Source organism: Mesoplodon bidens (assembly GCF_964165515.1).
Source record: "Mesoplodon bidens genome assembly, chromosome: 6".
Classification (NCBI taxonomy): domain Eukaryota; kingdom Metazoa; phylum Chordata; class Mammalia; order Artiodactyla; family Ziphiidae; genus Mesoplodon; species Mesoplodon bidens.
The window spans coordinates 72,169,741-72,184,488 of record NC_138162.1 but is presented as its reverse complement, the minus strand read 5'-3'; the positions used below and the strand labels follow the sequence as shown (position 1 = coordinate 72,184,488).

Below are 14,748 nucleotides of genomic sequence, written 5' to 3'. Positions count from 1 at the left end.
TAGGTTTATATAAGAACTTAAGTAGCAATTGGTCCGATTTTCTGGAGTTTTTTAATGGCCAGGCATTCACCTGATGTTTGATTTTCAGTGTGTCATCACTGTTGCCGGAGCTTCTGCTATGTGGAGAGGCATATAGCTGCCATGACTTTCTTTTTAAATTTTGGTAGAATACATGTAAAATTTACTATCTTAACCATTTTTAAGTGTACAGTTCAATGCTATTAACTACATTTTTATTGTTGTGCAACCAACCTGCAGAACTCTTTTAATTCTTTTCATCTTGCAAAACCAAAACTCTATACTCAGAATAACAGCTCCCCATCCCTCTCTCCCCCAACTCCTGGCAACTACCATTCTATTTTCTGTCTCTGTGTATGTCTTTTTGTGTCTGGCTTCTTTCACTTAGCATAATGTTCTCAAAGTTCATCCCTGTTGTAGCATGCATGGAAATTTCCTTTCTTTTTAAGGCTGAATAATATTCCATTATGTGTTTATACCACCTTTTATCCATCCATCAGGGGACATTTGCATTGCTTCCACCTTTTGGTTAATTGTGAGTTATGCTGTAATGAATGTGGGAGTACAGTGAACATGGGAGGTCTCTTCGAGACCCTACTTTCAATTCTTTTGGGTATATACCCAGAAGTAGGACTGACAGATCATATGGTAATTCTGTTTTCAATTTTTTTCCCATAGCAGCTGTACCGTTTACATTCCTACCAACATTGGCAAGGATTCCAGTTTTGCCACATCCTCACCAACACTTATTTGCTGGTTTTGTTGATAGCAGCATCCTAATGGACGTGAGGTGGCATCATTGCTTCTTTTTAGAAAACTTTTTAAAGAGGTCACTTCAAACATATTTAAAAAGGAGAAATAATAGTATAATGGATGCCCTCCACCCAGCCCCCACTCCAGTTATTACCAACTGAGGAACAAATTTGTTTTATCCACTTTCCCCTTCCTGTATTATTGAACTAAATCCAAGACATGATATATTTTATCTGTGAACATTTCAGTATATATTTCTTTTTTTTTTTTTTGTGGTATGTGGGCCCCTCACTGTTGTGGCCTCTCCCGTTGTGGAGCACAGGCTCCGGACGCACAGGCTCAGCGGCCATGGCTCACGGGCCCAGCCACTCCGCGGCATGTGGGATCTTCCCAGACCGGGGCACGAACCTGTGTCCCCTGCATCGGCAGGCGGACTCTCAACCACTGCGCCACCAGGGAAGCCCCAGTATATATTTCTGAAGACTCTTCCTGAAAATGATGATAATCACACCATTAACATCTCTCTAAAAATTTAATAGTAATTCCTTAATACCATCAAATATCCAGTAAATATTCAAATTCCAACTGTTTTATAATGTCATAATTTTTTTATGGTTTGAATCAAGATCCAAATAAGATTCACACACTATGATTATGTTTTTTAATTTTCTTTTTAGTGATTGTTCCCCCTCTGCATCTCTTTTTTTTCCCCCTTGCAATTTATTCATTGAATAAACTTGCTTCTGTGGACTTTTCTTATGATGTGGATTTTAGGTTATTACATCTTCATGGTTTAAACAGTTTCCTCTGTATTTCTTGTAAATTGGTAATTGAATCTAAAAACGGGGTCAGGAATTCCCTGGCGGTCCAGTGGTTAGGACTCTGTACTCTCACTGCGAAGGGGGCCTAGGTTTAATCCCTGGTTAGGGAACTAAAATCTCACAAGCTGCAAAGCGTTCCCCCAACTGCCCCCCCGCCAAAAAAAAAAAGGACAAATTATTGCTAGGTTTTTGGGTTTTTTTTCAGCGGTGGGCAAGACTACTTTTTAGGTAGTATAAAGGCACATAACGCCTGGTTACCTCTCTAATAATTTTTTTTTTATATCTACTACTATTGATGTAACATGGGAGTTTTAGTAGTGGATTTAATGTTTTGGTCTCAAAATCCTGAAGAAAAATCAACATCTGAGAGACAGCTAATATTTATAATGAAAGGAAAACATATTTTCTACATGAAGCTAGTTTGTAACTTTTGGCAATTCTTCATCAGGTGATGAATGCAGTATTGGTTCAGCCACAGACTTGACTGAAAGTAGCTCCATGGTGGATGGAGACTGGACAATGGTGGATGAAAATTTCTCCACACTCAGTTTAACTCAGTCAGACCTAGAGCACATCTCCATGGAGCTGGCAAGTAAAGGGCCTCACAAATCCCAGGTTCAGCTTCGGTGAGTTTCTCAGCATTTTGAAAGCATAGAATGCCTACTCAGGATACTTGGGCAAATTGGGTACGGAGGCTACTTTCCCGATAATGATTGCCCTTATGTACATCTGTAGATCATTTTTAGCATCAGTCATTTTTGTTTCTGCTTATATATGTAGGTATTTGCTACACATCTTCATGGAGGCAGGATGTCTGGACTGGTGTGTTGTTATAGGCCTGATTCTCAGAGAATCCTCAATAATCAACCAGATTTTGGTTATTATACAATCTTCAGAGGTAGATGGAGAGATGTTACAGAACATAAAGACAGGGCTGCATGCTGTGGACAGATGGGCCTCTACAGATTGGTAAGTACTAGTTTCACTAGGTTTGTTATCTTCACTGTCCTTTGGTGAATCCTGTCCTTTCACATTAAGGCTAAGTTCTGGTTCATTTATTTGGAGATTTTTTAGGTTGCTAGAAATAAAATCTCCTTTTGTATATTCACTTTAAAGGTTAGTTTCTTTAGTTACCATTTTATACCAGTTTAGATGAGTAATATCCATTGAGATAGTGTTGGTCAGTGAATACATGTCACTGACTCAAGACTGCAGTACAAATGATCTTAGAACTAGGGTGGAACTTAGATTTTTAGTTCTGTCAAACAGAAGGTAATAACCTAAAAATATCTGCTTGAGAAGATAAAATTTGAGGTCTATGTGAATTTAACATTCCATGGCAATTACTAACAAGCCCAAATTAAGAGTAGTGAATGAAGTTAAAAGAGCCTGGGATTCTACCCCTTTGTCACCAGTTATGTGTGGATTTGGGATTTCCCTTACTTGGTTCTAGTTTTCCTTACTTGGTAGATTCATTCATGTTAAATGTTCTCTGAAGGTCCTGTTTTTCAAGTCTAAAATCCTATCGTTGCTCAGATTATAGAATATGATTTTTAATCGTAATACTGGATAAAGAATATCAGTCTTTGCTCTTTGTGCTCACACTTACATTATGTGCTGCTCCCTCTATGGTGGCCTTGGCACCTAAAAAGCCTTTCCTCCCGACCCTTCTGTGCCTCCTCCCCTCCCCCACAATCTATCATTGACCTTACTATATCAGTGCTTAGTAGGAATTCATCCATAACATGCTATGGAGCCTTTTGAATGTGGCAGAGGAGAGCTAATTTCCTTTTTCTTCTACTTAGTCCTGGATATAAGCCATTTTTAAACATCATTAAGCCACAACTGCAGAAACTCAGTGAGATAACAGAAGAGCAGGTCCAGCCTGAAGCCTTCCAGCCAATAACTGTGGGTAAGACTCCTGAACAGACTAGCCCCCGGGCAGAGGAGAACAGGAGCTCCTCCGGCCACGGGAGCATCCCCCAGGGCGAGGTCGGAGGTAGCAGTTTGGTCAGCCGGAAAGAGGAGGACACAACCCGAGCAGAGGAGGAGGAACCTTTTCAGGATGGGACTTACGACTGTTCTGTGTCCTAACAACAATGGGTGCCGTCACCACGGGCAGTATTAATTAGCAGCAGCATGCAGCTGAGGACACTGTGACCTAGTTGGATGATTTAACCAGGGAGAGAACTCAGCTCTGAGACTCTGGTAAGGTATTACTAAATTTTAACTAACTTCCTCCTCTAAGAAATTGAGTCCATAAAAATGTGATATCAAAAAAATGATCTTTCAAAACAAAAAAAATCATCTTTCATAAAAAAATTTTTTAAGCTGCAGTGGAAGTAATAAAGAATATTGTACAGATGTACATGAGAATATTTTGGTTTTATTCTTAAAGGTTGGTAGCTCTTAAACCACAGGGATTGTTTTGTCCCAGATGAGCAAAACACTTTTCACTACTTACAGCTTCCTGTGTTTTCTGGTTCAGCGTGTGTTCAGACTGCTTTTTAAAAACAAATGCTAAGGTGCTTGCTATAGCTCATCAAGTACTTGAGCTACCTGTATGCCCCCTTGGATCAAGAGCACTGGCCTCCCTAATTGGGCCTCTGAATAGATGCCTGCCCTAGCATAAGAAGTGCCTGTATGAAGGAGACATGCTCCTCTTATAGCCTGTTAAATCCCGGTCCTGAATTGATGGAAGCTATTTACCTGTGAGTCAGTGTGCCTGCTTTTTAGCAAGCTTGGTTCCTGCTAGGTCAGCGTGCGCTGAGGTCTGAGGAATTCTTATCAATTATGCTATTAGATACCACTAAACTATTTTGTATCAAAGAATTGTTATCTTTTTGTGAGTACTCTTGTGTAAGTATACTCAAAGGCACTGTTCATATTTTTAGGGCTTGTACTATAATTTGTAAGGTTTTATGCTGGATTCTGCATGGCTATAGATACTCACTCTTGGAACAAAGACAGGGCTTGCTCTTCTTTCCAAATATAAGCAGTCTTCATAGAGGAAGACAGGTTTATTGGCTTGGTCATAAGCTTGGTCATTGGCTTGGTCATAACAGAAATGGTTACACTGATCATGAAATGAAACAGGTTTTGTTCAAATTAATGTAGTTTCTTATTTATTGCTTTTATAAATTGAATAAAAATGGACTTTTATGTAAATAGACTGCTGAATCCTGTATTATCACAGCTACTAAAAATTAGTATGTAAAGAATGCATTCTTCATTGTAACTTTTTAAATATTTTATGTATTTCTAGAAATGACAAACTTTAGTTTTCATACATTATGAAAACATGACTGCATACTCAATTGCTTTAGACTGAACACATATCCACTGTATGTACATCAATTACCTTATAACAGTATTAATTTAGATAGCTTGTTTGTACTGTGCAATTTGAACAAAGGAATGCAATGTTATTTTTTACAAAAATGAACTTATTTTTATAATACAATGTATTTGATGTGGACCAAATTCATACCACTATGTAAAACAGCCTCTCTTCTCATAGTGCAATTACAGTTTAGAAATAAAATTTGGTCCTCTATCCTTGCTTTTTAAAGTAAATGGCTGGCTTTAGTTGTCCTAGCCAGGTTTCCTCTGAAGGGAAACCCAAAACCATTTTGAAAATGCTTTGTTCATAACTCATCAAACGGTTTTAAATTATTGAGTTTGGTAATTTACTATCACTTACTTTTCATATTACAAGTGCAATAATTTCACATACAAAAACTCCTGAATGGGTGGAATATGTGATAACTGGTACCTGGTCCTTCTGGTGCTATGTTTATTTAAGCCTTTGTTTTAAACCACCTTTCCCTGAATTTTAAGATAGAAAATGTTTCCCATGTGAGTGCATGCAGCCCAGCAAGAAACTAAACTGAAGAATTTCTTCTCCTGTCCTAGTCCATTAGAAGAACTAGCATTACTTTTGTGTTTGGTGTATTTAATCAATAAAAATGACTTAACATTGTAAACAGCTATGATCTTTTTCAGGTATCCTAATGTGCTGCTGGGTTCATCTTGCACTCTTAAAAGCAGGGCACCAATAAGTTAACTGTATTCCTGTGGTTAACGCCATGAACGAAACTTTTCTTATATAAACTACTTGTTTTTCAACTAAGATATAGGTGGCCCCAAGGCAAAATAATTGGCAACTTTACAGAAAATTTCTCTTTGGTAATGTGTTAAATTAATTTTAATTCATATTTTAATTTTGCCTTGTTTGGATCACATATCAGCTGTTTAAGCCATAATTTTAACCAGTGAGTTTAAATATTCAATATAACTATTTGAAGTTTAAATTATTTGCTGATACCAAAATAAGAAGTCATTTGGGGGTAGAGTCAACCTTTGCTTGTAATTAAAGTTGCTGCTACTTCTGTAATGTGTATTTTTTTACTTGGTAAAGGGCAATAAAACCATTACATGAACTTTTGTTTATTCATCATCTCAAATTAACAGCAAAAAGTATATGTATTGAAAGTCATAAAAATATTCTTTTCATTATATGATTCTATCTTAGAATTTTCCTTATGAAATAACTAGAAATTTAGATTAAAAATGTGTATGCAGAATTATTTAGAATAGGACCATCAAGAGTTGGCAGCATCCTAGATGCTTGGCAATAAATAGGCAATTGGAACAGACGGTCCATATTGATGACATGGAAAATATTCAAAATATAATGAAATATGATATAAAATTACACATACCAGAGGAAACCAGTCATCTCTAATACGTGTGACTAAAATAATAGGTGGAATTTTGACTTTTTCCTATTTTCCTAAATCTGCTTTCTGTCTCTGAATTTGCCTGTTCTGGACATTTCATTTAAATGGACTTATATGTGGCTTTTTCTGTCTGGCTTTCACTTAGCATGAGGTTTTCAACTTTGTATATTAGTAGTTCATTCCTTTTTAAGGCTGAATAATCCATTTTATGGATATACTACATGTTTATCCATTCATCAGTTGAGGGACATTTGGGTGGTTTCCACTTTTTGACCATCATTAATAATGAACACTGATGTACAAGTTTCTGTGTGTGGACATATGTTTTCAGTTCTCTCTAGCAGTGGAAATGCTGGGTCATATAACTGGTTAATTTTTTTGAGGCAATGCCTAATTGTATTACCAAATGCCTGTGCTTTTTTTTTTTTTTTTTTTTTTTTTAACATTTCCACTAGCAGTGGAGGAGGGTTCTGGTTTCTACTATCAGCACGTTATTGTCTGTATTTTTGGTTATAGCCATCTAAGTTATGTATGAAGTGGTATCTTATGGTTTAGATTTACATTTCCCTGATGGCTAATGAATGTCTTTTCATATGATTATTAGCCATTCACTTCTCTCAGGAGAAAAATATGTATTCACATCCTTTGTGCAATTTCACAAATGGGTCATTTATTTTATCGTTGGTTTGCAAGAGGTTTGCAAGAGGTCTTTATATATTCTGGATACTAGACTTAGCAGAGAGATGATTTGCAAATATTTTCTCATTCTGAGGGCTTTTCACTTTCATGATACTGTCTTTTGAGGCAAAGAAGTTTTTCATTTTGGTGAAGTCCAACTTTTTCTTTGGTTGCTTGAGCTTTGGGGTGTCATATCCAAGAAACCATTGCCTAATCCTAGGTTATGAAGATTTATGTCTGTGTTCTCTAATGAGTTTTATATTTTAGCACCTGCATTTAGGTCTTTGATCCATTGAGTTAATTTTTATATATGGTATGAAGTAAGAGGTCTATAACTTTGTTCTTTCGTGTTTGAGTATTCAGTTGTTCTAGCACCATACACAGAAAAGATTTTTTTCTTATTGTCGAAAATCAATTGACTATAAATGTATGGGTTTATTTCTGAAACTGTCAGTTGTATTACATCGATCTCTGGGGTCTTTTCCTTAATGCCGGTACCACATCGTCTTGATTACTGTTGCTATTTAGTAGGAGATTTTGAATGTGTAGGTTAGTCGTAAGTTGTTTTTTTCAGGACCATTTTGGCTCTTCTGGGTCCCGTGCATTTCCATTTGAATTTTACAATCAGCTTGTCAATTTCTGTGCACACCCGCACACACACATAAGGCAGCTAGGATTTTCATAAGGATTGTATTCAGATTAATTTGGAGAATATTGCGTCTTGATAATATGCCTTCCAGTCCATGAAGATGGGGTGCTTTTCCAGTTATTCATGTCTTCAGTTTCTTTCAGTAGTGTTTTATAGGTACTTTTGTTAAGCTTATTAGTATTTTATTCTTCTTGATGCTATTGCAAATAGAATTGTTTTATTTTTGGATTGTTCTTTGCTAGTATATAAAAATACTATGCTGTAATTGGATCCTACAGCACTGCTGAATTCATTTACTATTGGGTTGGCCCAAAAGTTCGTTCGGGTTTTTCGTAAGATCTTAGGGAAAAACCCAAATGAACTTTTTGGCTGACCCAACATAGTTTTTTGTGTGGACTCTTTAGGATTTTCTGTATAGAAGATCATGTCGTCTGCGATTAGAGCCCTGGCCAGAGCCTCCAATACAGTATTCAAGCGGCAATAGTAGATATCCTTGTCCTTCTGACATTAGGGGGTAAGTATTAAGTCTTTCATAAATTAGGATGTTAGCTGTTGAGTTTTTCATGGTTGAGGAAGTTCCCTTCTATCATTAGTTTGTTGAGTGTTTTCTATTGTAAAAAGGTGTTACTTTGTCAAAAAAAATTTTTGCATCTGTTGAGAGTATACTGTAGTTCTTTATTCTAATAATCTGGTATGTGACATGGGTTTTTTGAGGTGTTAAGCCAACATTCCATTCTTGGCATACATCCATTTGGTCATGGTGTACGGCCAAACTTGGAGAAAAGAAATTATCAACATCTTATTGTATTTTTTACCAATCAATCAAATCAGGAAGTAGTGGTATCAAAAAAAGTACTGATGCACCTCAAAAATGCCCAAGATGTTTTTTTGAACAAAAACAGACATAAAGGGCATAGATGCATTTTGGCTTTATTGGCCCTAAAAGAAGGCAAGGTATAATATTTAAGAATAGAAGTTATTCAGAGGGAATTCACTTAGGAAGGGAAGTAACTTGCACAGAGCTCTGGGAGCTCACAAGTGGTACACTGTTTGGGGACTGGTGGTGACCCTTGTGTGAAGATTGGAATGTGCAGTGGGTTACTCTCTGGCTGAAAGACCGTATTTTCTTCCCTCCCTCCTATCCCTATCGATCACTTAATGAAAGATATCCTTTATTTATTAGCCCTTCAGTGAATTTTGCCAGTGGCAATGATAAAACTGCTAAATATGCTGTAGCTCAATATTCACCAAATGATTGATAGGCCATGGATTTCTGTGAAATTCAGATGCACAATTTCATTCCACAGTAAAATGGATTCCAGTTGAAGCCATGTTGAGTTCTTTGCTCACATGACCCATTAAAATATCAATGATACCACATGAGCCATCTAGGTCTTTTTAACAGCTTTAAAAGGCTCTATACCCTTCAAATATGGGGGATACAGGAAAACAAAAGATCTGTTTCTCTGTTAAAGATACTAACTTGTATGTTAAAAAGTTTCAGTTAAATTGTAAGGCAATAATTAATCTTAGCAAACTAGTTGAAAGAAATAGACAGACATAATCATTTTTTCTATAGCTTCCTGAGTCAGCAGTCTGGCTTCATAAGTAGTGGCTCCCTCAGTGGTGACATTTTAGGAATCCTATCGTGCTTATTTACATCTGCTAAAAAAACTTCATGCAAGAATCTTAGGTCAGACACAATGTAAATTTTAAGGATTTCTTCAAAATCGCAACCCTTCACACTTTCCCTGAATGTGCACTACTGTACATTTTAAATTCTGTAGGAAATGCATTAGAATTTTTTAGAGATGAGTCATTCAAATCAGATACTCAAAAAACAAGTTCTTTAATCTCAGAGATTGCTGATTTAACAGAGCCATGAATATTGTGTATAATTACTTAACCACTTTTGGCATTAAAATAGTCCCCCAGAATATCAAGCATGCCATGAGACTAGTGAGCATTTGTACAATAATCAGAGCTTTATAATGCCAAAGAAAACCAAAACGAGAGAATTGTTCACATGGGAAAATAACTCAAAGGCAAAAAAGAAAACCATGATTATTACTGAAAAGGAGTAACAACAGGGAACTATTGGTTTCTCATGTAATGTCCTTCTTCAACACTTGGTGATTTTGCTTTTCTTTTTCCTATAATTTCCATTAATCTATTTCAGATTAACCACAGGAACAGAAAATATGCCTGTATTTTGAAATTCGTTTAGATATGTTTTTTTCCTCCACAATTGGTGAGTCCATAAAAGCTATAAACACTGCAAACCTTATGTGTACTGCCTGACACGTGAAGCACCCAAGACTAGTGATACAGCTGATCCTTGAACAACATGGGTTTGAACGGTGCAGGTCCAATTATACACAGATTATTTTCATTAAACGGGTATTACAGTACTACACAATCCGTGGTTGGTTGAATCCATGGCTGTAGAACCTTGGATACAGAGGTATGACTGTAAAGTTATATGCAAATTTTCAACTGCACAGTGGTCAGCACCCCATATCCCTGTGTTGTTCAAGGATCAACTCTATATGGTTCCTACAAAGTCCAGGAAAAGCAGTGGTTCCAGTGTCCACACATGTGACAGCATGTTGCCATTCAGCTCTGGCTGCAACCCTGCTGTCTGTGTGGGCTTGGTCAGTTTTTAAGGAGTCACAAATTAGGCAGGCAGTATGAGGAGCAAGAGTCAGAAAGCACACTGTATACATCCCACAAGCAGCTTCAAGAAGTATTTTCTTCAACAATGCACACTTACTATGCGCCTTCTGTTCAGGCAGATCTGAGTGCCACTTTTTTTGTTTTACTATGGCTTTTCTTTAAAATGTCTTTTTTTGGCCTAGGCTTGCTAAATGCAAAATTTAATGGAAAAAAGAAAGCTAGCAGAATTTACCACTGCTCTAACTAAACTCTTCCACTGCTGGAGCCAGGAAGCCAGCAGCCATCTTCCTCAACATGAAAAGTACCTCTAAGTCCTAGAGCTGCCATCATGCAGGATCTGAACACCGACAACTATAAGGACAGTTACAGAAGGACATTCCAGTACAAACCACAGCCTCAAGTCTCAGGAAAGCCAGCTCTGCTGAACACAGTAAGTTAGTGAGAAACTAATCTGTTCAACTAGCTGGAAAACAGACAAAATAAGGACCCAGGGCATCAATAAAATTATGCCCTAAAGGATTAACCTTGGATAACAGAAGATCCTAAAAAGTGAGAATAAATATAAAATGCCCAGCCACTCCCAACCCCACTCTCCTCCCACCCCAGAATAGCCACCATGGCAACTAGTACTCTGAAGAAGGAAGTTAACGTCATATGCTTGCACAAACAATATTCTAAACCAAAAGAGCCTGTGAAACTCAGAGGGAAAGGTAACTAGACAAATGCTCTTCTCACAATGGTGAGGTGTGGAGAGGAGGAAAAGATATGTTTCAGAGGGAAACAGGCATTGAAAACAACCTCAGAAAAGCATTACAGTGATGGAGCTCAGTGACCACTTGTCAGAAGGACAGGAGTCCCCAACTCACACGGGTTTCCACATCAGAGGACCAGGGCTTCAGAGATGCAAAGCACACTAAAGGCTGCATGCAGAAGCAGAGCTCTCGGCGCAGGCTGGGGCCTCAAAAGCCCAATGGTTCTTCCCCAGTCTTTACCACAGTTGCTTTCTAATGACCTACAGAGTTTTAGGCCTCAAGGGGAATCATTACTCCTGTGAATATTTAACCTACCATCCAATGACACAAAAAAAATGGTCTTGGGCTTTAACTGGAAATGTCATTTGTCTCATTAACAGTGGACTTAACAGTACCTTCTGCATCTTTCGTGATCCTAAGGGGACAAGTATTAAAGTGGTTTGTTGGCTTTCGTCCTTAAGGTCATATAAAATGACATATGTAGGTAGTGGCAGTACCCACATGTGCTTAAGTGCCAGAAAACTGGTATTTTCAAGTGTCAGAAGGGCCATGCACACTACCCCACAGCATAACCATTACAGACAGTGCTAGGCCCTGAAGAGTGTTAGACCACAAAGCTCTTTGAACATATGCTCATTAATTCATTGACTTACATATAAACATCCATGAAACACAAGGAGAAACCGTGCCATCTGGAGTATCCCACTGGGCAGGTACTTAGAGCTCATCCATAAGACTAAAACACAAAGAGATTGTAGGTGCACACCCAGGCAGAGGGAAATGTCCAATCTGGGAACTTCTCTTTCAGAGCATCCAGCTGGGAGGATCTCTTGTCTTCCCCAGAAAGATAGTGGGCAGCAATGGCCACAGTGACCACTCCTTCAGGCTGTTCTTCCAAGACCTGGAGGAGAAAATTAGTTACTTCTCTAGTTCTAGGAAGGCAGAACACTGACCCCAAAGTTGTTGCCAAATACCACCTGGAAACCTCATCAGTAATACCAGCAATACTGGGAAGTTCCCACCTGTACTTCTATCCAGAACTGCCATGCAGAGGCCTGGAGTCCATGGGAATAAAATACAAAGTAGTCCCCTCCTTTACTCGTGACTGGGGTGCCATTGCCAAGAGACCACTGAGAAAGTGTAGACCCTTTGTGGGTTCGAACATAGAATGACATATGGCTTGGTCCTGTACGATAAGAGGAAGGAAGAATAGTTAAAACAATCTTTGAAAAAGCAACAAGAAAAGAAACCCACCACCCAAACCAGACTACGAAGTTCATGCTTTATATCACTTTTAAGACACTCAGTACAAACCTAAAAAAGGTCTGCCAGGTTGGACGTTCAGTGTGTATCAACAAAGGTAAGTAATGAGGTGCAGGAGAAAACGCACAGAATTTATAATGAGAAAACCTCTGTTTACATCTTGGTCCGGTCATTTAAACATGTAAGACCCTTAGCACTCGTGAGCCCTTCTTCAGCAAACTAGAGAATAAGCTTCATCTAACCCAAGAGATAACTGCAAAAACTAAAGCAAAAGAACTGACAGTGAGGATTTTAATATGTCCTGAGGATTTTAATATATCCACATACATTATTAAGACAAACAAATACTGAGGTGAGGGTGGAAGACGAATGGGCAAATGTTGCCTGTAACAAACACAGAGGGAAAGGGCAAAGCAGATAAACTGTTGTATAAGCTAATAGAGTTAAAGAATACAATTAAACATTGACATACAGATAGTAAAAGGTTAAATAACAGGCAATCAAAACAAAAATATAAACCTTATATGCCAGAAACTACTTCTTAAAGAGCAAAGACAGCACACCATAGAAAAAGGAATATAGCAGATAAAACACACGTAATTATAAATATTTTGAGAAAGTTGAGACTAAAAGTATTATAGTTATACAGTAAAAATAAATGTGAAAAGACCTAACCCAGCTGCTAAAAGAAAAAAAAGTTTAACTTTGCTTACAAAGCTAGACCTAATCACATACTGTATTCCAAGAAACATACTTAAAGAGATTCAGAAAGGGTAAAAAAGGTTATTTCAGGCAAGTGGACAGAGTTTTTAAAAAGACAAGAAAGGAAAAACTAGAAATCAGTGAAATAGAGAATAGAAGAAACAGACCTAATAATCAAAAATCTGTTATTTTTTTAAATTAACAAGACAATCACTAAGTAACCTGATTGGAAAAGAGAGGGAAAGGAGAGTGGAGCAGAGAAAACAAGTATATACACAAAGAGAAATAAGAAAAATAAGCAGAAGTTGTTTAAAAAATCACACATAATCACTCTGCCACCCTCTGTAAGTTTGAAAACTCACATGAAACGGATATTCTGCTAGGTAAATACAGATTATCAAAACTGAGATGGGGGCTTCCCTGGTGGCGCAGTGGTTGAGAGGCCACCTGCCGATGCAGGGGACACGGGTTCGTGCCCCGGTCCGGGAAGATCCCACATGCCGTGGAGCGGCTGGGCCTGCGCGTCCAGAGCCTGTGCTCCGCAACAGGAGAGGCCACAACAGTGAGAGGCCCGCGTACCGCAAAAAAAAAAAAAAAAAAAAAAGATAATAAAGCTAAAGCAGAGATAATAAAGAGATAATAAAGCTAAAGCAAACCAATTTCCCTAGAAAAATTATTAAGAAACTACCCTAAGAAAAAGGACCAGGCCCAGGTGATTTTAGAAAGGAATTCAAGCCAACTTTTCAACAAAATAGTTCTAATGCACCATAAACTGTTGCAAGAAAATGAAAATTAAGGAAAACTTACCAACTGTTTTATGATGTATAACATTCAGTACATTTATGATGTATACCTAAGTCTGATAAGGACAGTACCCCCCCCCCCAAAAAAAAAACCCAAACACCACAAACCAATATCACTCATGAACACTGATGCGGAATTTCTAAATAATATATTTGCAAACAAATCCAACATCACCAACATCACATTAAGAAAATAATAGCCTATGTGTGACCTGGTAGGATACACCATTTATTAAAAGACCCAAGGAAGAAAAATCCCATCATTAGTTTTGTAGATGCTAAAAAAGCTTTTCACAAAATTAAAATCCATTCCTTAAAAAAAATTCAAGGAATGACAAGTGATGAATGCTTGTTTTAACACGATTAAAAAATATATACCTTAGTCCTAATGTCAATATCTTACATAATAGGAAAACACTAGAGACCTTGGTTCTAATATCAAGAACAAGGCAAGGATGGCTCACCATCTCCACAACTGTTCTATCCTATGCTAGAAATATTAGCTATTTAGACAAATCAATTAGAGGCATAAAAGTTGGTAAAGAAAAATTATCTGCAGATGATACACAGTAGTAGACAAACTATACACCTGAGGTCTGTATTTGTATGGTTCTCAGGCTAAGAATGGTTTTTACGTTTTTAAAGAGTGGTTAACAAAAAAGAATCTATCATGGAGACATGGCAAAGCCTAAAATATTTACTATCTGGCCTTTTAAATTTTGGCAATTCCTGGTATACATGGAGAACTCTAGTATCAGTGATTAAATGAAACAAGAAGATTCAGAAAGGTAGCAAGATACAAAATTGACATACAGACGTCAACTGCCTTCATACATAAAAAATATAGCCAGTTTGAGGACATAATGATAGAGAAAATCCCAATGATAGTAG

General features: G+C 37.5%; 2 protein-coding genes across 9 annotated transcripts in view; one reads left to right on the top strand and one right to left on the bottom strand.

Annotated features, from left to right (window-relative positions):
• The window catches only part of RIC1 (RIC1 homolog, RAB6A GEF complex partner 1), a 144,356-nt gene extending 136,167 nt beyond the window's left edge, over positions 1 to 8,189 (top strand). For 6 of the 7 annotated variants that reach the window (XM_081236804.1, XM_081236803.1, XM_081236805.1 and 3 more), the window contains 3 exons: positions 2,041 to 2,218; positions 2,373 to 2,561; positions 3,398 to 6,034. In XM_081236804.1, coding sequence (XP_081092930.1) covers positions 2,041 to 2,218; positions 2,373 to 2,561; positions 3,398 to 3,686 — 656 coding nt within the window. In that variant the 3' untranslated portion in view covers positions 3,687 to 6,034. Of the gene's footprint in view, positions 1 to 2,040; positions 2,219 to 2,372; positions 2,562 to 3,397; positions 6,035 to 8,065 lie in introns of those variants that run through there. The other variant, XR_014016049.1, reaches the window with a different exon arrangement.
• A 1,297-nt stretch (positions 8,190 to 9,486) lies between these two features.
• ERMP1 (endoplasmic reticulum metallopeptidase 1) overlaps positions 9,487 to 14,748 on the bottom strand; it is a 52,031-nt gene continuing 46,769 nt past the window's right edge. For both annotated transcript variants that reach the window (XM_081236808.1, XM_081236809.1), the window contains 2 exons: positions 12,112 to 12,275; positions 9,487 to 11,990 (listed from right to left, as the gene is read on the bottom strand). In XM_081236808.1, the coding sequence (XP_081092934.1) occupies positions 11,826 to 11,990; positions 12,112 to 12,275 (329 nt within the window). In that variant the 3' untranslated portion in view covers positions 9,487 to 11,825. The remainder of the gene's footprint in view (positions 11,991 to 12,111; positions 12,276 to 14,748) is intronic.